The sequence below is a fragment of the Ictidomys tridecemlineatus genome, unplaced genomic scaffold (assembly GCF_052094955.1).
Source record: "Ictidomys tridecemlineatus isolate mIctTri1 unplaced genomic scaffold, mIctTri1.hap1 Scaffold_67, whole genome shotgun sequence".
NCBI classification, from domain to species: domain Eukaryota; kingdom Metazoa; phylum Chordata; class Mammalia; order Rodentia; family Sciuridae; genus Ictidomys; species Ictidomys tridecemlineatus.
The window spans coordinates 568,337-594,797 of NW_027524711.1; the positions used below are offsets into that span (position 1 = coordinate 568,337).

The 26,461-nt window shown below is 36.3% G+C and overlaps 1 protein-coding gene across 3 annotated transcripts; it reads left to right on the forward strand.

The window, feature by feature from the left end:
* The first annotated feature begins 790 nt into the window (after window positions 1–790).
* LOC144374395 (cytochrome P450 3A9-like) lies at window positions 791–26,461 on the forward strand. 3 transcript variants are annotated; one of them, XM_078037239.1, is made up of 13 exons: window positions 791–950; window positions 3,524–3,617; window positions 6,862–6,914; window positions 8,497–8,596; window positions 12,473–12,586; window positions 13,031–13,119; window positions 14,482–14,630; window positions 19,458–19,585; window positions 20,715–20,781; window positions 23,123–23,283; window positions 23,508–23,734; window positions 25,771–25,933; window positions 26,264–26,461. In XM_078037239.1, the coding sequence occupies exons 1-13, from the start codon at window positions 880–882 to the stop codon at window positions 26,351–26,353; spliced, it is 1,506 nt and encodes a 501-aa protein (XP_077893365.1). In that variant the 5' UTR covers window positions 791–879; the 3' UTR covers window positions 26,354–26,461. The 3 variants fall into 3 exon arrangements, with proteins under 3 accessions (XP_077893365.1, XP_077893367.1, XP_077893366.1); XM_078037240.1 differs by lacking the exon at window positions 791–950 and adding an exon at window positions 1,191–1,209; XM_078037241.1 differs by lacking the exon at window positions 25,771–25,933.

The following is a 26,461-nucleotide window of genomic DNA, read 5'->3' on the forward strand; positions in this document are numbered from 1 at the left end:
CCTGAGAAGTCCTAATCACTTGAAAGGGGTAAATTTTTACTTACTGCTCAGGATGTTCATCTACCAGACCTTGGATACTAGAAAGGAAATGTAGATGTCATGATATGATTTCTTTTGTTCAGGGAACACTCTCCTCATAGTGATCTGTCTACAAGGCTCTGCCATTTCTAGAAGGAATTGAAAAATGAATGAGAAATTCTAGGCACCACTCTGGGGCTCTGAAGAAAAGCTACTGTAAAAGTTGAGGATCAGGACTGGGGCTAAAGCTCAGTTGGTAGAGTGCTTGTCTTGCATGTACAAGGCCCTGGGTTCCATCCTCAGCACCAAATATACAAACGACACAAAACAAAACCCCCAAAGCTGACAATAAAATGTTCCTTCAATCTTGCCTCAATCTCCAAGGTGGTATCAGATTAGGTATATTTGGGACTAAACATTCTTATTTTGCTAATTTTTAGATAAACACTCCTTAAATGATTAACATGTTTTGTGCAAAGCTGTGTAGTCACAAATATTAGGTTAGTAAAGGATACCTAATGAAGGCAGAATACCAAGATTTATTCTTCTTTTAGTTACCCATTGGACAGGTGCTGGCCTAAAAGTTAATGAAATTACCAAAGGAAGTTGGTTTAAGTCAGTTGTTTAAAAGATAAAAAAAGGAGAGTGCATGATTCTTTGCCAACTGCAAAGAGGAAACCTGACCCCTCTAATTCCAGAAGATGCATAGGTGGCCTTTCTACTGGCTGCATGCCTGGCCCCACCTCCTTTCCTAGCACATAAATTGGCCTCACTGAATTACAGCTTGACACATTTTGCAAAAAAAGCCCACATAGCAGAAAAAAACAATTCAGAAGACAGAACTGCTGAATAAAAGTAGTGATGGACCTAATTCCCAATTCTTCCATAGAGACCTGGGTCCTCCTGGCTATCTGTCTGGTGCTCCTATATCTGTGAGTAGCTGTCCAGCCTCCCCTCCTCTGTAACCCTGGTGGTGGGGACCTAATCATGTTTCTCTTTTCTTTGTCTATTTGAAAAATCAAAAGAGATGATGGAATTGAAATTTCTATAAATCCTTAAAAAGTTCCTATTGAGCATGCCTGGCCCCATCTCCTTTTCCTAGCACTGAATTACAACTTGACACATTTTGGCAAAGAAAGCCCACATAGTAAAAAAAAAAAATTCAGAAGACAGAACTGCTGAAGAAAAATGGTGAGTTTCTTTGGATAGAGCAATTGGTGTTGAGATTTGTTTTGGGGGGTTATCTAATTGGCTCTGTGTTTGCACCTAGAGGAATAAACCAGAATTCAGCATATACAGATAATTAATAACTATTATCACATGTAGTGGGAACCTCAGTCCCTTTGAAGCTTAGGGAATTCTGGGGACACCCAGTTTACTTAGATTTGGTCTCTTTATCTTCTTGGATTTCTGCCTATTGCAGAAGACATGCAAGAGGACTATCCCCTGTGCATGTGGTGACTTCTGCCCCCTCTTGCCCCCAGCACCATCTATACAACACACCAATTTCCCCACAGACTCCCTGGAAGGTTGACTGCACAATTCCCTCTTTTTCTCCTGACACTTCCTTCCATTGTAAAACTCAATTATTTCACCCTGAAATTCACAGAACTGTTTCCTTCTAAATGATAAGTGTCTAGAGCAGAGAATACCTGACAGAAATTTTAAGAAGTTTTATTCTTTCCTTTTGTATTATTTTTCCTCTCTCTGAGATATTAGCCTCATAAAGAGACTTATTTCCCCTCAATATGAAATCTTCTAGCAGCCTGAACAACATCAAAAAGCCAATTTGGCTTTACTTTTTTCCTTTACACTCCAACATAAACGCATGAATGAATATCATTTAGTAGGGAAATTGCTTTTACTAATGGGATCCTGACATCATGAAACAGAGGGAAAGAGGTTATTTTGATTGTAGGTAGTAGAGACTCCACACAGGTCACATCTGACATTTGTCTCAATTTCACTCTTAAAAATAAGGAATCAAAATAGCATGAAAAATAAAAATATAGACCTGGCTTTTATTCTCTGAAAGAAAAGGTACTAAGTCAGGGGTATTGTGGCAACATAATCCTCTCTCTGTAGAACTTTTCTAGTGAATCAATGTAGTTTAATTTTGCTTTATGTAATGACAGGATTTGTACAGAGTATGTGAAAACTATACTGCCTTAAACATTCTCCTACAAAGAAGAAGCAAGTTCTTATTTAACTATCTGGAACACATTATGGGTTCTTATTTTATATTGCATATTGTCTTCTCTGTCACCATGACTGTAACTGAAATTTGGAAGGTCACCTTCCATGTAGCTAAAAGGAATTGCTGGGCATGTTGAGCTATTTAAACATGCCAGACTTTTCTCTTCTGTTCTACTACGGGACAATCTTTGCAAAACTGGTTGTTTCATGATTGAAGTAGCTGCCAGGAATCTCTCGTTCACCATTTTTCCTTTCATCTATTATCAATTCTGATGGGGTGAAGATTTTAGGATCCAGAACCCTCAGGCACAGGGCTGTGAACATGACACATCTGTGTTGCAGGTTGGCTAGCCCAAGGAAGCACCAGCCTTTGTGGGTTTTAATACAAGGAGAGTTGATGCATAGAGGCAATAAACAAAACTATTTTGTGATTGATTGCCTTGGTAACATGAAAACATGCCTGCCTCTGTGCTGCCATCTGAGCATCAGCAGTTGGAAGATCGCACTCAATGAGAGGAGGAATGGCCTAAAGATGATTCCTCAGTCATTTATTTCTCACAGAACCATAAGAGTATAAGGGAACTCAGCCTTCCTTCTTGCTCAAGTCACTTAGATTGTCTGAAAATGGACTTGGGTGACACTCAACATGGCTCACATTGGTATGACACAAATGGAAGTCCCAGTTTTCTTAATGTCACATTTGTCATTCAACAGAAATAAGAATACTATGACTGCTTCCAAATATCCATGTGAAGTCAAATTTAAAGAAGGGCTGAATGCTGAACCAGAGACATGGCATAGAAAGAAGGAAAAGTATGAAAGGTTTATTTCCAAATTGCAAGAAACAATGTTACCATAGGTTCTCAATGGACACTCTGTGCTTGAATGGATTTGGTTACCCAAAATCTCATAATGAAAGTCATGTCAAAGCATTGGCCCTTTTTTTGCTAGGAATCTCTACATTAAGGAAAGGTTACCATACCAAATACACATAGCAACTGCAATGCCCTTGCAGAATGCCAGCCTGAACTTCTCAGGCACATTCAAGCCTGGGAATGTTTATTAAGAACAAACCCAATTATTGGGGCCATGAAGACTCAAGTTCTTTTACCTAATCATTGTGTCTCTTGTGGCAGGAAGTTATCTCTAAGTGGTGTTGAAAAACAGAATGTGTCAGTTGGAGTTTTTGTTGTTATGTATCACCTACATGTTACCTATCTCACTGTCCAGTTTCTGAGTCAGAGACTGGTCAGGCCCTTATCTATAGAATGACAATGAGGATGACCTGGCTTTCTATTTCACTTTATAGATATGGAACCTATTCTCATGGGCTATTTAGGAAGCTGGGAATACCTGGGCCAACACCTCTGCCTTTATTTGGAACTCTTCTGTACTACCGCAAGGTGAGTGTGCTTGAGCTCCCTCTATTTTTTCACCTGAGTACAAATGCCAGTTTAGTGTCATCAGTAAAAATGTCCATCTTCAGGAGAAAGTTAGTAGTTTTTATCCTTTGAGAAACCATGTTCAGGTTCTTCCTGGAGCATGGCCAGGTTTTCCCTGGAGCTCTGATGTCAACTCTTCAAGAGCCTCAGTGGAACAGCTCGGATCTCTGGTACATCTGCATTTGATCTTCATGATGTTGTTCAGACTTTGAATTCGTCATAAAAAACATGTTTAACTTGCTGGGTGCACATTTCCAGGACGATTATATTGTGCTTAGTATTTGAGCAAAAAGTCTGTTAAAGCGAGCATGGTAAACACCTTCAAACACTCCTATTCTTCGCAAGATCTCATGAGTTCCTTTGTAAATAAAAAATCGTCATGAGTGTCTTTGAAACTACAGTTTCTGAAGTACCCCAAGCATTCATAAGTCAATAATTTGCACATACTTAATTTTTGAATGTGCAAATACCCTGTGGTTATTTCCATGGCTTCACCCAAGTTTTACTTCCTGTGACATATTTGGAGGATTTACCAGATGAAACAACAGCATTCTGCATTTCTTCTTATCATTCAAAGATAGCACCCTAGCAGTGAGTCTTAGCAACGAATAAGTATGAATGGGATAAGGTAGCCCTTGTCTATGGATTTCACATAATTAAACACAAGATGTGTATTGGTTTTTAACAAAGGCAGTATCACATATAAAATGAGCAGTAATCACATGATTTAAAAAAATTAAAATTTAAGTTAACTGAATGGAATGTAACATGTTTCACAAGAAATGTGAATTTTCATCAAGCCTTTGTCATTAACCCATTTAGATATCTGACTCAGGGCCTGACTACTGACAGAAGTTCATGAGGTCAAAACCAGAGGCCAGAAAAAATAGGCTACACTCTGCTCAGATTATCTCTTCCTGACACTGAGGCTTATTTATCATACTCTAATTCTATAATTCTGAGCAGAATTATAGATCCCCCTGAGAATTATAGACCCCCTGACCCCCTGAGAATTCCATTCTGCTATTCCTGCTGAAAAGGCATTATTTCCTATTCATGCTTTCCAGATCAACAGTATACTAGACAGGCTGTAAGATCCACATAATTGGGGGTCTCCCTGTGCATCATAGAAACATCATCCCTGAAACATAGCAATAGGAAGATTTCTTTTTAAGTGTTAGAAGAAAAAACTTAGAGCAAGTACTGTTACCGCTGTTGACCGGTGACGAGTCCTTGCTTCCCCAATGTTGAAGAATAACACCAAAGAAGCACACCGAGGCAAGGTCAGAGTAGAAATTAGAAGTTTATTAAAGGACAGCAGAAAAGACTTCTCTGGGAGGAAGAAGGGAACCCAAGAGGTGGAATCTGTGGAAGTGCGGTTGTTTCCCCTTTTTATAGTTTTGGTGATGGAATGTAGGTTGGAAGGCCCGAGGGATGGGACACAGGTAAGCCTAATTATCACCTTTTGGGATGGGATTATAACTTCTAAGGGATGGGCTATTTCTAAATCTGTTGGGGGCTATTCATTAATACTTCTTCCAGGTGGACTTCGGCCTAGGGCCTTTTTGGGGACTTCATTAACATTCCATGAGTTGTCCTTGTTTTTCCCTGAGTAATTCCCAGCATGGCCTCTATCTTAGATTTCACTGGATATTAGAGCCAATTTACCTAACTACACTAACTACCTAACTTTAAATCTTGCTTCAGTACTTAATTTGTTGACTCCCATGGGTAGGAGTGGAATCTCTCCATCTTTTCCACTTTGAGCTGGAAAAGCGGAAGGTGACTCCATTTTGACAATCCTTACTTATTCTTTCTCACTCCACAACATGCATGAGAATCACTGTTATGATTGTGGTATCCCTCAGAAGCTCCTGTGTGAGGCAATGTAAGAAAGTTCAAAAATAAAGTGATTAAATTTTGAAAGCCTTAATCTACTCTGCACTATTTCCTCAGAAAGAATTAACTGGGAGCAACTATAAGCAGGTAGTGGGTTGCTGGAAGAGGTGGGTAACTGGGGGCCTGGCTTCAGGGCATACATTTTGTCCCTGGTTAGTAGAGTTTCTGTCTGCTTCCTGATGCCACGTCCTGAGCTGCTTTATTCCTTCACACTCTTCTGCCATGTTATCCTGCCTCACCACAGACCACAGCAACAGAGGAAGTGATGTATGAACTGATACCTCTGAAAATGTGAGCCCAGTAAATCTTAGTTTTCCACATAATTCTTGTCAGGGTCACAGTAGTGAAATAGCCAGCTAAACTACTCACATCAACATGGTCAACTTAGAGGTGACTGATGCTTGAACTTCCTCATTTCCCCAGTATTCTAGGGAGATTCATGAGAGAAATGAAAAAAGATCTGAGGAAAAATGAGTGAAGTGGCCTTGAGAATGTCCCTGGGAAACTCACTCACTTTCTCTCAGCGTTGATTTTTTCACATCCAGGTGAAGGGAATGATTCAAAGTTGGCAGGATTTCAAAACAGTCCATGCACATGAGAAAATAATACAGAAAACTAGACTTGCTTCATATTCATACTCAAGGACAACTAGTGAAACTGTGGCACACACTTGTAGTCCCAACCACTCTGGAGGCTGAGGCAGGAAAATCACAAATTCAAGGTCATTATAGGAAACATGGCAATACCTTGTCTAAAAAAAAAAAAAGAGAGAATAATTTATTCAATATGTACAATACTTCAAGAAAATTCAAGATGGACTCTAAATTCCCTTTTCTAATATGCCGCAGTCTGGCTGGGCACAAATTAACCAAGCTTCCACAAAGCCTTGTAGGTTCAAACAGCAACTCTTTATTCCCGAACTCTCACCGGCACTCTACACACACTTCCCAGGAACACACTCCCTCCACAGGGCTCCACGCAGCCAACTCTCTCTGAACCCCAAGAGAACTCAACGGGAATTCCAAAGTAGCGAGTGCCAGAGGCAGCGGGATCCACCCTAATTCCAGAGCCACCCTAATCACAGAGCAGGGTCATCTTTTAACCATTCCCTCTAGCAAAATGCCAGGCATCATTCCTACTAAACTGTGGCTCTCAACACTAATATCCCATTTATTTTCTCTTCTTTGCCAGTGATGGACCATATTCCAGTCTGATTTCAAGGGATTCTAATTATTGGTTCCTGAATTAGAAGCAGGGTTCAATATTTTCAAAATAACAATATAAATTCTCTTGTTTCTCCACCCAGGGTTTTTGGCAGTATGATGTCCAATGTCATGAAAAGTATGGGAAAATGTGGGGGTGAGTATTTTGGAAACGTCTTTTGGGTAGACTTGTTGGATGAGGCACTCCAGGGCAAGAGAACAATGCCAGCCCAGAGCTATTACTGGGAACTAATTACATAAAGCTTTTAGAGGCTCCTCCTCCTGCCAAGAGTCCCATATTTCACCAGATGTCAAGGTTCATGGCCAAGAATGTCATATTTTTGACTTTTCTCAGTCTCTGATGACCCAAAAATTCTTGGCCTCACCTTCTCTCCAGTGCCCAGCCTCTACCCTCTTTTCCAATTTTTCATTAGAAGCCTTTAATACCACATAGGAGGCATTAAGTCAGACCTTCCTAAAATGTTCATCATGCATGGCTTAATCTCCTTTCAAGATTGCCACATTGAACAAAAGTGACCTTTATATAAATTTTGGGGTTATTATGTACTTTTCAAAAAAAGGCTGAGAGAGAGGTTAACAGATTGGAAAATGATTTGACCTCTGCTTTCTTTTATTTTAACTTTCTCTGCAAGTGTGAAGTCTTGGGGATTTCATTTGTTTTTCCCTGACAGTTAGGAGTTTTCACTAGAAGTATACACAGGGATTTCTCTGCCTACCTCATTCTACTGACTTTGAAGAATGGATGGCCAGTACATTTTAAACCATTGTGTTTCCATGGGCTTATGTACTTCATAATCTGCTAGGGTGAAATCAGCTAATTTCAGTAGCCATTTTCTTTATAATGCTTGATGAAAGCAGCTCCAGAGGTATTATTGTACTTCTTGTGTTCTATAAGCAAGTGGAAGAAGGCTTTGCCTCTTCCTCCCTCTTTATCTTCTCTCATCAAGTCCTCAAAACAGCAGAGCTGGCCACATCATCCTACCTAACTGGCATGGCTCATAAAGGCCATGTTGTTGATTGGAAAGAGCACACAGAACTGAGTCCCCACTGATACAACTTTAGCCATCTCTTGTATCTTAAGCACTTGTAAGAACTTAATAATTTACTTGTCTATTTTTCTCTAATTTAATATACTTTCAAATCAGAAGAAACAATTAAAGCATAAAAAGATAACCTTCAGAAGTGGATAAAATCTTTGCCTCCTGCATTTCATTTATGGTGTTAATATTCACACTATACAAACAACCCAATAAGCTAAACACCAAAAAATCAAATAACCCAATCAATAAATGGGCAAAAGAACTGAGCAGACCCTTCTCAAAAGAATAAATACAAGTGATTAATGAATATATGAAAAACGTTTCACATATCTAGCAATTAGAGAAGTGCTGAATAAAACTGCACTGATTGTGAAATATTTTTAAATACAAAAATTATTGGAGAATGAGGTAGAAAATATGTACACACCATTTAGACATCTCCAACCAGGCTCTTCTTATAAAGAATTTTTTTCATCTTTAAATATCTCTTCCCTGCTTCATTTTATATGGTCAGAATCTTGTTGTGTGTCATCACCTAACTTGAACTTGTATCTAGTGTCACTGTGCATTCTACAGTCAGGCATATGGATTATGGAATATCAGTTTGGATTCCTGGGTGTTACTCTAACTGAAGAATATGGCTTAGTAGGTTTAATGAGCTCTTCTTTCCCAACACAGATTGTATGATGGTCAACAGCCTGTGTTAGTTATTACGGATCCAGAGATGATCAAAACAGTGCTGGTGAAAGAATGTTATTCTGTTTTTACAAATCGGCCGGTAAGTATTCATTTTTTTAAATTTCTTTTTTCTTTTTTTAATTGATTTTTTAAAAATAAATGACAGCAGAATGCATTACAATTCTTATCACACATATATAACACAATTTTTCATATCTATGGTTGTATATAAAGTATGTTGACACCAATTCATGTCTTCACACATGTACTTTGGATAATGATGTGTATCATACTCCATCATTTTTGCTAACCCCCGCCCCTTCCCTTTCCCTCCAACCCCTCTCATCTATCTAGAGTTCATCCATTCCTTGCATTCAACCCCTCCCTAACCCACTATGAATCAGCTTTCTTATGTCAGAGAAAACATTCGGCATTTGTTTTTTCTGGGATTGGCTAACTTCACTTAGTATTATCTTCTCCAATGCCCTCCATTTACCTACAAACGGCATGATTGCATTCTATTTTAATGTGGAGTAAAATTTCATTGGGTATATATTCCCCCCTCCCTTTTTATCCATTCATCCACTGAAGAGCATCTAGATTGGTTCCATAGTTTTGCTATTGTGAGTTGTGCTGCTATAAAACACTGATGTGGCTGTGTCCCTGTAGTATGCTGATTTTAAGTCCTTTGGCTATAGACCAAGGGGAGGGATAGATGGGTCAAATAATGGTTCCATTTCAAGATTTCCAAGGAATCTCCATATTGGCTGCATCAATTTGCAATCCCACCAACAATGTATGAGTATGCCGTATTCTCCCCATGCTCACCAAAATTTATTGTTGTTTATTTTCATAATAATTGCCATTCTGACTGGAGTGACATGATAGTGGTTTTGATTTGCATTTCTATGATTGCTAGAGCTGATGAATAGTTTTTCATATACTTGTTCATTGAGTGTATATTATTTTCTGTGAAGTGTATGTTTAGGTCATTTTAAAAAATACAAATATTTATTGATTAAATTTGTGTCTTGGAGTAATCACAGCTTCATAGAAATTAGCTCCAAAACTGTTCAGGGAAGTTTCATATAACTTTTCTTATGTTTTTCCCAATTGAAATGCTTTGAATAGCATATTATTTATCTCTGAATGTAGTCTATTCCTCTTACTAGAGTAACCAGAAATTGACACTAATACAATCCACAGAACTTATTTAGATTTTACCAGTTTTATGTGCCCGTGTACATGTGTGCCTATGTACATTTGGGCAAAATTGCTGCTGTGGATAAATCCATGTAATCATCAGCTTTCTTGGGATATAGTGATCCCCAAGGCTCCCTCTTGCTAGTCTTTTCAAGTCCTGATGGGTCACTTGTCTTTTCCTCTTAACAGGGTCTCCATAAGAGCAAGTATTGTCTTTTATGGGGGACGCTAATACATGAAAAGCTTTGCCTCTAACTTCTGTGTTGTTCTTGTTTCTCTCCTAAAAGTTATAGACTTTACAATTTACATAAAAACCTATGATCTATGTCATGCTCATGGTAAAACACGGTGAGGGTTCATTTGTTGTTGTTGTCTTGTTGTTGGCCTGTGGCTCTCCAGTTGTTTCAGTACCATCTTTAGAAAGACTGTCCTCCCTCTGATCATTCTGTTTTCACCATTGTCAAGCATCCATTTGAGCTGAGAGGGTATGTCTATTTCTCACTCTGTTTTATTTTAGTTGTGCCTGTGTTCTTCTCTCCATTGTGTTTTTTCTTGCAATGAGTCTCATTACCATTTTAAGTACCTACCTTGGGAGATGGTGACTATGTTAATAAAGCAAAGGAAAAAATATATTATCATTTTGGGGCCAGGGTTGTGTGGCTCAGTGGTAGAGTGCTTGCCTAACAAGAGTAAAGTGCTGGGTTCAGTCCCCTCCACCAAATAAAAATAAATAAATAAATAAAATAAAGATATTGTGTTCATCTACAAATATATACATATATAAACCAAAAAGTTACCATCTTAACTTTTCTATGCATGCATTTGCCCCTTAGTTCAAAAAGATGTGACACCTCATCTGGGGGAGTCCCTAGTATTATTATCAGAACAGGGCAGACTAGTGGCCTCTCTCAGTGGGTTTTATTGTAATTAAATGGTCTTTGCCTCTGGCTTATTTGTTTTTCTGATGACTTCATAACCTCAGAATGCTGAGCTGACTTCTAAAACTCCTGTCTCCTGGTTTGTTAAGTTAGCATTAGAGACTATCATACTGTTTAACTCCTAATTTTCTTTTATGTTTGTTAACCTGCTAAGACTGACTCAGTTTGTCTATTTCACTCCCACTTTATTTATTTATTTATTTATTTATTTATTTATTTAGTTATTCTTTGAGAGAGAGAAATTGAGATTTTTTAAATATTTAATTTTTTTTTAGTTTTCGGCAGACACAACATCTTTGTTTGTATGTGGTGCTGAGGATTGAACCTTGGCCGCACGCATTCCAGGCGAGTGCGCTACCGCTTGAGCCACATCTCCAGCTCTCCCACTTTATTTATGTTGGTCCTTTAATTTTTCATAAAAATTCAGAATAAGCTTGTCTGCAAAAACCCACTTGGTGAGATTTTGATAAGAATTCAATCAAATCTATTGATTGATTTGGATAAAATCTATATCTTTTCTGGGTTGAATCTTTTAATTCATGTTATGCTTCTCCATTTTTTGAGATTTTCTTTAATATCTTTGATCAACATTTTATAGTTTCCAGCATAGCATTCCTGTACTTGCATTTATTTCTGTTCCTAATGTGTTTCATTTTCTTTGGAGTGACAGTGAATAGTATTGTGTTTTTAATGTTTCTTTTTCACATTTACCTTGTTTTTATATAGAAATGTAACTTGTTTTTGCATGTTAATACTGTATCTTACAACCTTGGTGAACCTATTTATTAGTTCTAGAAGTTTTAAAATATTCTTTGAGATTTTCCACATTGATAATTTTGTCCCCTGAAGACATGGTCACTTCAGGTTCTTTCATTTCCAATTTACATGCCTTTTTAAAAACATTGCCCATTGCTCCAGTAAGGATTTACAGTATGGTAATATTGGATAAGAATGATAAAAGTAGAAAACTTTAAATTGTTACTGATCTTAGGAGAATAGATTCACCATTTCACCAGTAAATGTTATGTTAGCTGAAGGTCTTTGTTGTTGGTATTGGGTTTTTTAGTATATAGAGTCTCTTTCAGATTGAAGAAGTTTTTTTTTTTCTTCCTAGTGTTTTGAGCTTTCATCATGAATGAGCACTGGATGTATACCTTTATAAACAAAACACAGTGTTGGAAGCTGAATGACAGTTTCGAGCAGGTTGGATTGACAGGCCAGTCTAAAGCTGGGAAACATAGTTATCTTTCCTTTTCTTTCTGTCCCTCCATGTGTGTGTAGTGGGGGATGATTCAAAAAAAAGTGCTTCCATATAATTGCATTATTTTTGAAGAATTGAGAAGAAGTTCCTAATCTTTTAAATTATTAGCTACTATATTTAAGTGGCTATATCCTGGCATCCCTTGCAAGATATTCATGCTGTACATATATGGAAAAGTATAACTGGTCTGGGCAACCTAGTTTTCCAAGGTTATCTCAATGACTGTCATCAATCAGTTTTTTCCTGTGCTGCCTGTATAGGATGCCCTAGGTCATAATGCTCTCTGTCCCCTGGGAGAACAGTTTACCTACCATGAGGGGCCTTTGTATTTACACAGCAGCTGTAATATAAATACTGAACATGAATCTGGTGGCTGGGTACCCCCTCTACCCTCACAAGAGAAGAGGAATTTGGGATAAAAGTTTATGGAGCATCTAGCACAGTGCCTGCCCCCTAGTAGACACTCAGTAAAAAACTGATTAAAAAAACTGATGCCTGTTTAACAAGTTCTCTACAATGTGGAGACTTCCAAAACATACCTCATACAAAATGTCTTTTTCTTTGTGAACTTCAGGTAGTTTTGCCATTGGGATTTTTGCAAAAAGCGCTCTTTGCAGCAAGGGATGAAGAGTGGAAGAGACTTCGAGTCTTGCTGTCGCCAGTGTTCTCCAGTGGGAAACTCAAGGAGGTAATAAACTAAGAGGACTTTAGTTAGAAACTTAAATAAGGATTTGGGGATGGGACATACGTGAGAACATCATAGTTTTCCAAAGAATATTCCACTAAGTTTGAAATTCCTAATTAAAAAAAAACTAAAAGTAAATATCAGAAAGATCAATAGAGTAGAAGGAAGGGAACCGAGGCAAGGAAGAGAGGACAGAAAGAGGAATTATTGGGACTGAGTTAGGTCAAATTATTTTTCCATGCTTTTATAATTATTTCAAAAGGAAACATTGTTATGTATAAATAAAAAGAACTAATTAAAATTTTTAAATCATCTTTTGTCTTTATGTCCTAGAAGAGATATTGTTTGATTCATTATTAATATCTCATACTTTATAATCCTGGGAAAACCAGAGCCTCGGGGACTCGATTCTCCTCTAACTGTGGGTGGATTGTGTTTTGTGCTTAGATGCTCCCCATCATTAACAAATATGGAGATGCATTGGTGAAGTACCTGAGCCAGGAAGTGAAGAAAGGGGAGCCTGTCACTGTGAAAGAGTAAGTAGCAGGCAGCTCTGCGGTTCTGAGCTCTTTTAAGACCTTCCAGCAGCCTGCCAGGGAACTGAAATTACCACTGTTGAGCTACTCCCTTGACCAGACAAAAGTAAGTGTGTGGTGTCACAACCACAATGGGACACCCAAGGAGGAGAGGCTCCTAGGATGAGGCAGGTTGCTGGGACATCTGTGTACAAAAACAGAATTAGTTTATTTGCTTTATCGTCAATGTGGATATTATGTAAGTCAAAATACATGTTTTACAATGAAGAACATGATCACTAAGAAGTTGAGGGTAGAGTTTAGGGAATGTTGGATTGGGGGAAGTCTCTGGTACCTATTAAGCAGGGATAGAATATATAACACAGGGCTAGGGTTGTAGCTCAGTGGCAGAACACTTGCCTAGCATGTGTAAGGCACTGAGTTTGATCCTCAGCACCACATAAAAATAAACTGATACAATAAAGGCATGCTATCCTCTACAACTAAAAAAGTTATTTAAAAAAATTTTTAAAAAAAGATACAATGCAAAGATATGGAACAAAAAATCTCTTTATGGTTGCACTGAGAATATCAGCAAAGTACAAAATATGAAATATTCTCACCACTTCTTCCTCCAGTCTCAACAGAGGTAAGGTCCTGAAAGGATATGGATTACAACTACCATATCATTTGTTGTATAAAATGGGTTATTTTGACCCATGAACAACCACTGATACTGTCTTGGGAAATCTGAGAGAATATGTTCCCCAAGTTGTGAGCTCATCCAAGTACATTTCGAGAAAAATTTCAATGGTTTAACTGAGGATATTCTTTCTCATTTCCTTTTTCGAGATTCTGCCCTCGGGGCCACTTTGGGTCCTGGAGTGCAGGACCTCTCAGGAGCTGTAGTAGTGGGTGCAGAGAAGGGGGGACAATGTTTCTGCCTCTCAGAACAGGGTGTTGCTTTTATGTGATGTGCTAGAGAGGAATCAGCTCTGGGCACAGACTGTGCTTAGGCAGGACCTAGGTCAAGGTCAACTATCTTGGATCCCCTACCAGGAGTCAATTATAACACCTTGGTCTTGCTGAAGATCCATACTTAATCATCTTTTATCATCTGCACTCCACTCACTGAGGTAATTTATCTGATTATGAGTGTCTGTCTCTCTGCCTCTGAACTCCTTGAGCTCACTACCTTAGTGTTCCTAACTCCCCTGGCACAGGGGCAGCTGCCTCATGGCATTTGATAGGAGCATGGACTAGTCATTTGATCAACAGATATTTCTGACAGTGTGTGAATGTGCTCATATCACTTCTTCCAGCATGTGTAGTAGGAGAGTAAAGCAGTGCAGATTAAAATTTTACATTTCTTTCTCTACTCAGAATTTTGGGGAGCTACAACATGGACGTGATCGTTAGCACATGTTTTGGAGTTAATGTCAATTCCCTCAACAATCCACAAGATCCATTTGTGAAAAAAGCCAAGAAGGCCCTTCGTTTAGATGTCTTCCATCCAGTTTTTCTTATAATTAGTATGTATATCACCGTTGCTTTTTTTCTTTTAAAACAAAAACTTCATTAAGATATTATTTACATACTATATGATTCCTTAAAATGTAAAGTTCAATAATTTTTAGCATGATAAATGATATGTGCAGCCCTCACCATTGTCAAAACTCAGAAAACTCATTATCTTTTAACTGTCAGCTTTCAAAATTATTTACCCTAAACCAACACTACTGAATTTTCTATTTCTTTAGCTTTGCATATGATGTAGACATTATAAAAATGGTGACATGAAATATGTGGTCTTTTGTGATGCAAAGTGATATCATTTAGCATTTTGTTTCCAAGTGAAATATATATCAGTACTTCATGTTTATGGCCAAATAATAGTTCATTGTATAGATATACTACAAATTAGTTATCCTTTCATCAGTTGGTAGACATTTATGTTATTTTGACTTTTTGGCTATTATGAATGGTGCCATTATGAACATTAGTGTGAAACTTGTTTGTGAACTCTACTTTTCAATTTCATCTGAGTGTATACTCAGGAGTGAAATTGCTGCCTTACAAAGTACTTCTGTCAGTGTTTTCCATGATAGCTGTACCATTTAATATTCTTACCAAAAGTGTATGAGGGTTCCAATTACTTCACTTATTTTCTAACTCTTCCTATTTCTATCTCTTATTTTAGACATTGTAGTGGATGTGAGATGGCAACTTATGTGGTTTTGATTTGCATTTTCCTTTTGGTTACTGATAACAAGCAATGTTAATCACTTTTTTATTTGTTCTTTTTAGATATGCATGATATATTTATAAAAACTTAAAGTATACCTTATTCTAATTAGGATGCCAGGCTTGTGGAGGTACATGATGTGGAGATTCACTATGAGGTGTTCATCTATGTACATAGAAAAGATAATTCAGATTCATTATTTTGAAGAATGTCTATCCATATCTTTTGCCCACAATTACCTGAAGTATTTGTCTTTTTGTTTTGAGGCTTAAGAATTTTACTGGTGTGAGTCTGTACCATGTACAAGCAGAGAAAGGAAATCTTGTGCTCCATTTGTGTATAATGTGTCAAAATGCATTCTACTGTCATGTATAACTAATTGGCACAAATTAAAAATAAAAGGAAAAATAATTTCTAAATAATTTAATTGAAAAAATACTTCTTCATGTATTGCTTACACAGTTTCTTATCAGATTATGATTTGTAACAAGTTTTTCCTATTCTATAGATATCTTTTTACTTTCTTGATAGTGTCCATTGAAGCACAAAGTTTTTAGTTTTTTGAAGTTTATTCCTATCATGGGAGGTATTTCATATTCCAACCATTAAAATGAATGAGCTGGATTTCAAAATCTTCAAATGTATTAATCTCAAAGCTGTAGTGTTCACAAAAGAAAAGCAATTGACAGTAGATGCATGCAATTTGATGCCATTTATATAAATGTTAGAAACTCAACAGGTCTTGGAAACTTAACATTTAAATGATATATGATTTATGTTATTTGCTTTTATTTTTTGTGCTTCAAGTATCAAATATAATAATTGATTGAAACCATATGGACTTACATACTTTTTATTGTTTACTACTAAAAATTGTAGTTTAACTCTGATATTAAGGTTGCCCAACCATTTTAATTTAAGTTTTACATTCAGAGCCAGGTGAGGACAACATGTTATTCTTTTGAATGTGGCTATGTAGTTGTTCCAGCACCATTTTTTGAAGAGTGTCTGCCACATTCAATGGCCAGGGCACCTTTCTCAAAATTCCATGGGCCATAGACATGTGGGTTAATTTCTGGACTCTAAATCCTGTTCCTTTCATCTATATGTTTACCCGTCTTCTAGGACCACATTTTATTTTTGCTTTGGAGTAGGTTTTGAAATCAAGAAATGTGAGTCCTACAACTTTAATCTCATTTTTCAACATCATTTTAGCTATTCTGTGTCCCTTTGAATTCTATGTGAATTTTAAATCAACTTGCCAATTCCTCAAAGAAGCCAGCTAAGATTCTGTTACAAAGTTTATTAGGATCTGCAAATCAATTTCAATACTATTGCCATTTGGACAATATTAAGTTTTCTCATCCACAAACGTGAGATGTTTTTCCTAGTCATGTAGATCCTCTTTCTTTTATTTCAACAATATTTTGTAGTTATTATTGTGCTTGTCTTGCACCTTTGTTAAATTGATTCCTATGTATTTTATTCTTTTTAATGCCATTGGATATAGAATTATTTTTAATTTTTTAGTTTTTCTTTTGGATTGCTTATCACAGTGTTGAGAAATGCAGTTTATTTTTGTGTATTGATCTTGTATCGTGAAATGCTGGTGAACTTGTTATTACTTACAGTTCTCCAAGAGAAGTGGTGAGAGAGAAATGCTTGTCATGTTCTTGATTTAGGGTGAAACTATTAAATTGTTAAGCTACAAGTTTTCATAGATATTCTTTATCAGGTTTACAAAATTTCATTCTAGTCCTAATTTGCTGAGGGTTCATTACAAAAGAATGATTTTGAGGATTATTTTTCTGGGGGGAAGGTTGGTTTTGATTTTTATCAAATGTTTTTTCTGCATCAATTGAAACAATCCTCTGTGTTGATTTTTTATTTCATGGATTTGGTGTATTACACAACTATATCCTGTGTTGTCTTTGCTTGGTGTGAGTATTAGGGTAATATTGGCCTTTTAGATTATATTCAGAAATGCTGTTTTAATTTTGGAAGTGTTTGTGAATAATTGGTATTAGTTCTTTATTTTGTAGAATCTACTATTAAAACAATCCAGATCTGGGCATGTATTTGTAAATAAATTTCTATTACTAATGCAATAATATTACATTTTACAAGTTTATTCAGGCTGTATATTTACTTCTCAATCAATTTCTGTAATTTGAGTCTTTTAGGATTTTCTGCACAAATATATGTGAACAATCAAATTGTTAGAATTCTTTCATAATTTTTCTCCAATGTTCGTAATAAATTCTCCTTTCATTTCTCTTGCTATTCTTTTCTTTTTTAATATTTATTTTATTTTTTCATTAACATGTATGAGTTATGCAAATAAATGGGGTTCCATGTGATGTCTCAATACATATACACAGCATACACAAATGAAATGGAGCCTTTCTTTATCCACATTCTGCCATAGTTCTTTCCAACCTTTAATAATCACTATTATACATTCAGGTCAAATATTTACATTCCACATATGAAAAAGAACATGTGGTACTTGTACTGATGTGTCTAGTTTAGTTTGTAAGCTGAACGTCCTCTAATTCCATCCACCTTTAGCTACAAAATACAGGATTTCATTCTTCTTTATGGATGAATGTTCCATTGGGCATATATGTATGTGTGGGTATATATGTATGTATGTGTTTTTTATTATAATATATATTATAAATACATAAATACCTAGATTTAATGCACATCTCAGGTATTCAAAATAATATAGAAATAAATCTGGATGTACAGATATTCCAATCATTTAGATTAAAAATAGATTAATATAAAATATGTTTTATATATCTATAGAGTATTACATTTATAAATGATATATATTTTTATAATATAACAAATTTTAAAAAACTTAATGACTAAACCCCCAAGTAATGCAGTTTAAAAATAGAAAAATGCTCCAAATAGTTATTTCTCAAAAAAAAAAATACAAATGACTTAAAAATACATGAAAAAACTATTCAATATCACTTGGTGTCAAGGAAATGCAAATCAAAATTACAATAAGACATCATCTCACCCTGGTTAGAATGACCATTATCAACAAAAGAAAGAATGAATGAAAAAATAACAAATGCTGGTTAGATGTGGAGAAAAAGTTCTCTTACATATTGTAGGTAGAAATGTACACCTTCTGAAAAAGAGTGTGAAGGACCCCAAAATAAATAAAAGTAAATATACCTTCTGATCTAGATGCACACTTCTAGTACATATTGAGAGGAAATATCATCATATGAAACTATTATCCCTTTGTATTTCTTGGTCAATCTGGCTAATGGTTAGGTGATTTTTATGATATTTTCAAAGGGGTAAGGTGATTTATAGACACCTTTTGTTTTTGTCAATTATAATTCTTTTCTATTTCATTTGTTTCAACTTGGGTTTTTATGATTTTTTTTTCTTATGCTTGCCTTTTGTTAAATTTTCCCTTTTCACCATTTTATGATTTAACTTAGACTATTGACTTGAGAACTATCTTTTATAAAACCTATACATCTGTAGCTATATGTTTATGAGCGCTACTTTTGCTACTTCTCCTAAGTGTGACATAACATGTCTTCACCTTAATTCATCTAGAAACAACTTTTAGTTGCCTTTGGATACCATGTTTCATGCTTGTCAGTTGTATCTGGAAGTTTTATTGTTAATTTGCAACTTTTGTCTGAGTTTCCTGATTTTCCATCTGTTATTTATTTCTGGTTTTATTTCTTGACAGCTGAGGAACATAGGCCAAATTGTACCTATCCTGCCTACTTTTCTTTGAATGCATAATTAAACATAGCATAGACTATGAACTGGTTTACCCAGAAACCCTATTCCAATACACAAAAGGGTAAGGGGCAAGGAAATGTAATCTTCTTCCTTTTCTCAGTCCTGTGGCATTGATGGGGCCACTGATCCCCTGCTATGGTGGCTGCAACCTTATGTATGAAGTGCCCTTGCTCAGCCATGAACCAGACACCAGGTACAGGCCACAGAGGCAATGGCTTCTGGAGGAGAAAACTGATGATTTTTCTCTTCTTATTTTTTAGAAAATGATCAATGCTCCTGGGATGTTGCCTTTTCATCAAGGTTTCTCTTTATTTTTTCTTTCTAGTGATATTTCCATTCCTTAGACCAGTGTTTCAAGCATTAAGTGTCTACGAGTTTTCAAAAAGTGTTCTGGATTTTTTTAAAAATGCTGTAATGAGGATGAAACAAAAACGCCTAGAAAATAAAGAAAAGGTAAAACCTGGTGGTGGTGACATGACAATGTTCGCTTTCTGATCATTTATTTGCTATGTACATCTGAATTGTGCATATACAAATGTACATGTAATTTTGTAAATTGTGCTGGGGATTGAATCCAAGGCCTCATATATGCTAGGCAAATACTGAATCACTGGGCTTCATTCCCCAGTCCCTCTCTGTGCATTTTTTAAAGTTGATGGAATACTTTAAGATTTGCACTGGAGAATTTTTACATTTTGGTTAGAATAAAAATCAAATTTAAAATGATTGATAATGAGTAAGATTGACAATGTTTGATACAATAATAGACATGATGTTATGTCTTGAAAGAAATATCATTCAAATAAAAACCTTATTATTTCCCTTTCATTCAGTAAACTGTCAAAATAAAAATCCTATTTCAAAATGATTTTACTGTTAAAAAGTATTCCCCAAATCTTAGACTGGTGAACAATCATTACAATTCCAAGCTCTTTACATCTTAGTTGGCACATTCTTCAAAGGAAGGTCCTATTGGGCACCTGGTGAAGTATGTGTGTGTAGAATCTGAGTCTTTTCCCGTCCACAATCAGGCTGTGCTCTTCATGACCATCAACGTGATATGCTAACCAGCTTTGCTTTCTGCTTTGCCTGGAGATCAGCACAAAAATGTCTCCAGGTCAGGGAGGCAGGACAGCCATCCCCAAGTGTGACTGAAGATTGAATCATGTACCTAATGGATGGAGAATTTGATGATACACAAACAAAAGCTACTAATCATCTTTGAAACTACCAAGTGTATTCAGTGTGGCCATTGAATAAGAATGAAGGCAAACTAAAAAAATTTAAGTCCAGGACCACATTCTGGGCAAGCCGGTGTGACAGGAAAAGAAAACAAACCCAGAATTAGGGAGAGCAAAGACCACAGATATTGGACACCATAGCTGGATTTCTCTCAGGAAAATATCCTGTTTTCCATGATTTATACATGCATGTTTTGTTCACTTGTGGTTTGTGCAACCCTAGCCAGACTTCTGGACTTAAAAGAGCCATATTCTAAGAAGGGAGGTGAAATGCTACATTCCAGATTTACTTCCTACTTTATGACTGATTTTGTCATTTCCATTTCCATTTCTGCTTCCAGCACCGCATTGATTTTCTCCAGTTAATGATTGATTCCCAGAATTCCCAAGACAAGGAGCCCTACCAAGGTAACCAAGAATGTTTCATGGTGAATTGCAGGGAAATTCAAATAAGCAAGTTATCCTGAAAATATACATGTTTTCTAGAGAAAATATATTTCAACCAAAATGCAGGAAGATACACATTTGGACATTGCAAATGGTGCCCACAAGTACTGTCTAGAATCATACAGGTGTAACAAGGCTCAAAAATTGAAGGGAAACTAGGAGAAAGCATTTCAGTCATGAAGTTAGTCTGTTTTCTTATTACCATCAACATCAGAACAAATGCTGATTCGCAGTCTCATTCATATGCACTGAATCAGAACCTCTGCCTGGATATTTGCATTTGCACATCCGATCAGGAGGTTCACTGTCCCAGTAGTGGTGAGGGTCAATGGCAGTACTGGGTGAAAATGTGTTCACTAGCTTAATCTGATATTAAGATTAACTTTTCCCCATGTAATTCATAAGAATGTTGTAAGGGAAACCTCTTAAACTGCGTAAACATCCTATTCCTCAGCATACTTTCACCAACTAGTTTTATCATACATGGATGATTTTTGATATAAAGCATTTGAATTATGATGTTTACAAACTGCTGTCTTTATCATTCTATCACCCACCGTACATTTATGAGTTGGTATTAGATTGTAAGAGAGTTCCATTTTTATTTATATCAGTATGATGTTATATACTTTGAATTTATTCTCTTGCTATCATTTTTTATTTTGATGGTCAAATTCTCTTGGGCTTAAGTCTTTTAACGACTTCTCCCTTCTCCTTCTGTTCCTTCTCCCTCCCCTCTTCCTCATCTTATATTTTGATTGTTAAAATTGACTATATTTTATAGCAGTTTTAGTTTCATAACAAAACTGAGAAGAAGGCGTAGAGATTGCCCTTATCCATTTTTTTCTCTAAATTAATATGTTTCCCCCATTACAAACATCCCTCACCAAAATGATATATTTGCCATAATCAATGAACCATCACAGATAAGTCACCTTACCCCTAAGTTCATAGGTTAACATAAGAGTTCTGGACACATTAACATAAGGGTTCTGGCACTGGACACGTGGCTATGGAGCTTTTGGCATGTAGGTAATGTTACTGAAGAAGTGTACTTTCTATTGTTATTTAGATTTAATTCATTTAAATTTAAATTTAGATAGACACATATGGTTAGTGGCTACCAGATTGTACTGAACAGTTGTAACTTAAGTTTACAATCCAATTTCATCTCAGAATCATTGGGTTTATACCAGTAGTGGGGAAAACTCAATTTGAGTTTTTCCACAATAGCATCATAGAAACCTTCTGTAAGCTAGAATTCCATGTAGATGTTTCTCACACTTATTTTGCATTTTTTTTTTGTTATGAATTACATGGTTGGAAAGTATACCATGTTTCTTTCAGGTATTCGAGTATCAACAAATTATAATCATTTCTCTAATCAATGAGATGAATACTTGAATGTGACTTTTCAGGAGAAAAGTCAAGAGAAACAACACCTTTTATCACAAAGGCCATTTGATGATTATGAAGTTCAGCAAATAGAGGGGATGTGTACTAGGAAAGATGACATTCAGCCCAAGATTGATAAGCAATGTTAAATCCACTCACTGAACACCATCGTCCTATGGCTTCTGCCTAATACCCTGTATCAACACATTCTTTCTTGTGTGATTTTAATACCACTCATTAGACTCTGGTTAATCACTACTCTTCAGAGATTTTTTTTCTCTGTATAGATTCTGCACACCCTGAGATCATCCAATTTTAAGACTGGTGCCCTAGGTCTTCTATTACCTGATGATTCTTAGGCTAATTTGTGAACAGAGTTGACCACATCTCATGAAAGTTCAGATTTAAATTTGGTAGCTCTAGAGCAAAGCTTGAAACTCTGTGTTTCTAATAAGCTCCTTAAAGCTGTCCATGCTGCTGGTCCATGGACCACAGTTTGTGCAGAAAAATTTCTCTGTGGCTTAGTATATTTCTGTCAATCATGGCCTTTATTTTTCCTGCAAAGATACCAGTATTGCAAATGCTTTCAAGGTTCTTCAACCTACATTCTAGTTAGAGTAAGTTTATTTTTTTCCCAGGGGAAGAGTGCTACCCACTATTTATAGCTAAACAACTTTCATGATATGCAAGGCACAGTTGAAAAATACTGTTTGTTTGACATCCATACTGTCCCTTGAAATCACCCAGTTGTGTTCGTGGTGGGGTGGTGGCAGAATGAGAAATATTATGAATTGCTCTTCCAGTTTTTCCTCATTGGATTTTGGATCATCATTCTGATTTATCTTCATGTAAACTGTAAAGTGTGCATGAACCTGCTTAGACCAAATTGTCTTTTCTCGCCTTTTAGGTCTATCTGATCTGGAGATTGCAGCCCAATCTATTATCTTTATCTTGGCTGGCTATGAAACCACTAGCACCACTCTTTCATTTATTATGTATCTACTGGCCACCCACCCTGATGTCCAGAAGAAGCTTCAGCAGGAGATTGATGAGACTTTTCCCAATAAGGTGACTGAATGGCACCTGGATGGGAGAAGAAAGTTAAAATCTCTGGGCATCTCAGTTTGCCATTGGGCAGTTCTAAAATCATGATGGTTATTAAATGCTTTGTAAATGCTATGGTATTTTACCAATATGAGTTATTTGAGGAGCTCTGAAAACATCAGTGTACTGTGTCAACAGAGTTTTAAGTCATTTCCAAATCTTAATTTACAAAAATTTCTTTCTTCCAGGCACCTGTTACATATGATGTACTATTTGAGATGAAGTATCTGGACATGGTGGTGAATGAAACTCTAAGATTATATCCAATTGCCGAGAGAACTTTGAGAGTCTGTAAAAAAGATGTTGAACTCAATGGGGTGCACATTCCCAAAGGAACTAACGTGGCTATACCAATATATAGTCTTCATCAAAACCCCACGTACTGGCCAGAACCTGAAAAGTTCTACCCTGAAAGGTACAAGGCTCCTGAGAAAAAAATCCACCCTTAAGAGGCTGTTTCACACATGTTCTGAGGACTTTTAGTGCAGATGGCATACATATGATTTTAAAATTTTCTTGTTTTAAGAACATTTTAAGAAGTCTTTTACAAAGTGGTAATTGTTTTAGAAAACAAACATTAGAAAAAATAAATGACTATAGCCATTTAAGGCCCTAGAACATCAAGATAAGCCCTATCTATTATTAATGTGATTAATTCAGTATGGATATTTTTATATAAATGTGTAGTTTTAAAGGACTGAAATGCTATCACATTTCATTTGATGTTAAACTGTTTTTTATTTTATTTAACAGTAATCTATAAACCTTTCTGCCACTTGACCAGTCTCTTATTTTAGGTGCTTATCTTTTTTAATCGTTTTAGGATTTTTGTCCTGTTCACTATAGCTCCTTGAATTTTCTACCAGCTTTAGGAAGCCCTTCTATCTTCCACTTGATTAAACATTGCTTTCTGGTTCCTCCAGCACAATTGTTAAATACAAGTTAAGGCCTGAGAACCACCCCCCACCCAGATAGTTTAAGCAGCCTCACTGAAGATAAAGAGAGCTCAGATTCCTCAGAGTTTTGTCTCTGGAGTGTTCTGGGCCAGCTTCTCATACTCTCCACAGTTGATGACTCTTTCAAAGCCAAGTAACCTGCTCCCAAGACACCTGAGATATTCATCCTTAAATATGTCTTGACCTTGGTCTTCTGAAAATTTGGATCCAACCTCACAGTTTGCACTCTGGAAAGAGTTACTGTTTTCCTGTTGTTGTACTGAGGAGCAAAATAGAGAAAGTTTTCAGGGTAGTGTCTAGGGGGTCCAGTGGCATGGGATCAAGACTTCTCTTGGCCCCTAATGTTGCAGTTCTTGATTAGAGTGACCTTGTCTTGTTGGTTATGAGTTCCTCAATGCCAGTTTCCTCCAATTTCAGCACTTCCAACTTTTGAACTTCACAGATACAAAATCAGAGATTACACATCTCTTTGATTCACTGAGGCATGATAAGATACTACGTGCTTAAGGTGAATCAGGGACTAGACCAGGATGAGGAAAATTACAAATATGTGTGGTATGGAGGACTCTTGACATACACACAAGCATAATCTACAGACAGCAGTTTGGAAAACACTTTCAATGCTTCCGCATCTGCTCATCATCTGCTCAAACAATTATCAACCAACCTCATCAGACCCTTCACACACCACACACCCTCCAAGAGATTCCATGTTACTTTGAATCACAATCACCTGTAAATTTGCCAAAATGTTCTCAAATATATAAGAATACATTTAAAAACAATCACAATGTCATTATCACTTTCTCCAAATCAACACTTTATCCTTAAAGTAATAAAAAAAACTAGGGCTCAATTTGAATACAAACTGGGTTCAACATTCCAGATATTATTTCTAAACTTATGAGACAGACTCAGAAGACAATGATAATATTCTAGGGGGAGAGAGGCAGAAACAGAAGGAGAAGGAGAAAATAGATGAATGAGGAGGAGGTAGAGGAAGAGAGGAATTGGGAAAAAGAAGGGAGAGAGGAAAGAAGGGAGACAATAAGATCCAGAAAAAAAGGAGTATAGAGAAGAGAGGTAATCATGGTGGGAGAATTTTCTCTTCCTTCATCAATAAAAATATGAAATGCAGGAGTGGAAGTTATGGTAGGAACACACTTTGCTTCATTTATATGCTCATTTTCTAATTTTTTCAGAGTGTGTATGGATCACAATCCTGAATCTAATTTTAGTATTTAAAGACATATTTTCTTTTAAATAGCATTCATCACATCTTAACAAGACAGAGAGCTCCTCTAGTGTAAGGAGAATGAAAAAGTTCTGTAGGTTTCAATTCTTATAAGCAAAGTCACAGAAGGATTTCAGTGACCATTCCACAAAAGAATCCTGTGTTTTGCTTCTTATGAATGTTTAGGAGACAACCCCAATTATGTAGGTTTCATAGATTTATGTCTCAATAACTTGTTTTCATCTACTATTGTGAAATTAGGTTCAGTAAGAAGAACAAGGAGAACATCAATCCTTACATATACATGCCCTTTGGAAATGGACCCAGAAACTGCATTGGCATGAGGTTTGCTCTCATGAGCATGAAACTTGCTCTCATCAGATTACTGCAGAACTTCTTCTTCCATCCTTGCAAGGAAACACAGGTCAGGACACTTTATGAAAAAGTAAGGTCTTGTGGGTAGTTACATTTAGTTGAGGAACCTATTTAAAGAAAACTATCTTCTCACTCAAAGACTCTGTTTTGAGACACTTGTGCAATGTTAGGCTTCTTCAGTTTTAGAGCTCTATATCTGTGGCTTTATAAAAAACAAGAGATTAAAGATCAGGTAGCTAAGGAATCCCAGACACAAGAGGCTGAAAGTATTTTTTTACTTGTTTGTATAGCTTTATTGTCTGAAATGTACTTTTTCCGATTCTTTCTGTTGTTCGAGTTTCATTTACTACATCTAAATATACTTGCTTAATGTTTGCAGATTCCTCTGAAATTAAGCAAGAAATCATTTCTTCAACCAGAAAAACCCATTGTTCTAAAGGTTGTGTCAAGAGATGAGCCTAGAAAGTAGAGTCTAAATCTCCCTGAAAATCTCTGCTCTGTTCTTCAAAGAAGATGATTCTCAGAAGAAAAGACATATTGATTTTCTCTATAAATAAAAATTGGTCTTGAAAATAGA

Coding starts and splice junctions, on each gene's coding strand:
- LOC144374395 (XM_078037239.1), top strand. CDS start 880: ATGGACCTAATTCCCAATTCTTCCATAGAGACCTGGGTCCTCCTGGCT. Junction 12,587..13,030: donor CCAGTGGGAAACTCAAGGAG/GTAATAAACTAA, acceptor TTTTGTGCTTAG/ATGCTCCCCATCATTAACAA. Junction 13,120..14,481: donor GAGCCTGTCACTGTGAAAGA/GTAAGTAGCAGG, acceptor TTCTCTACTCAG/AATTTTGGGGAGCTACAACA.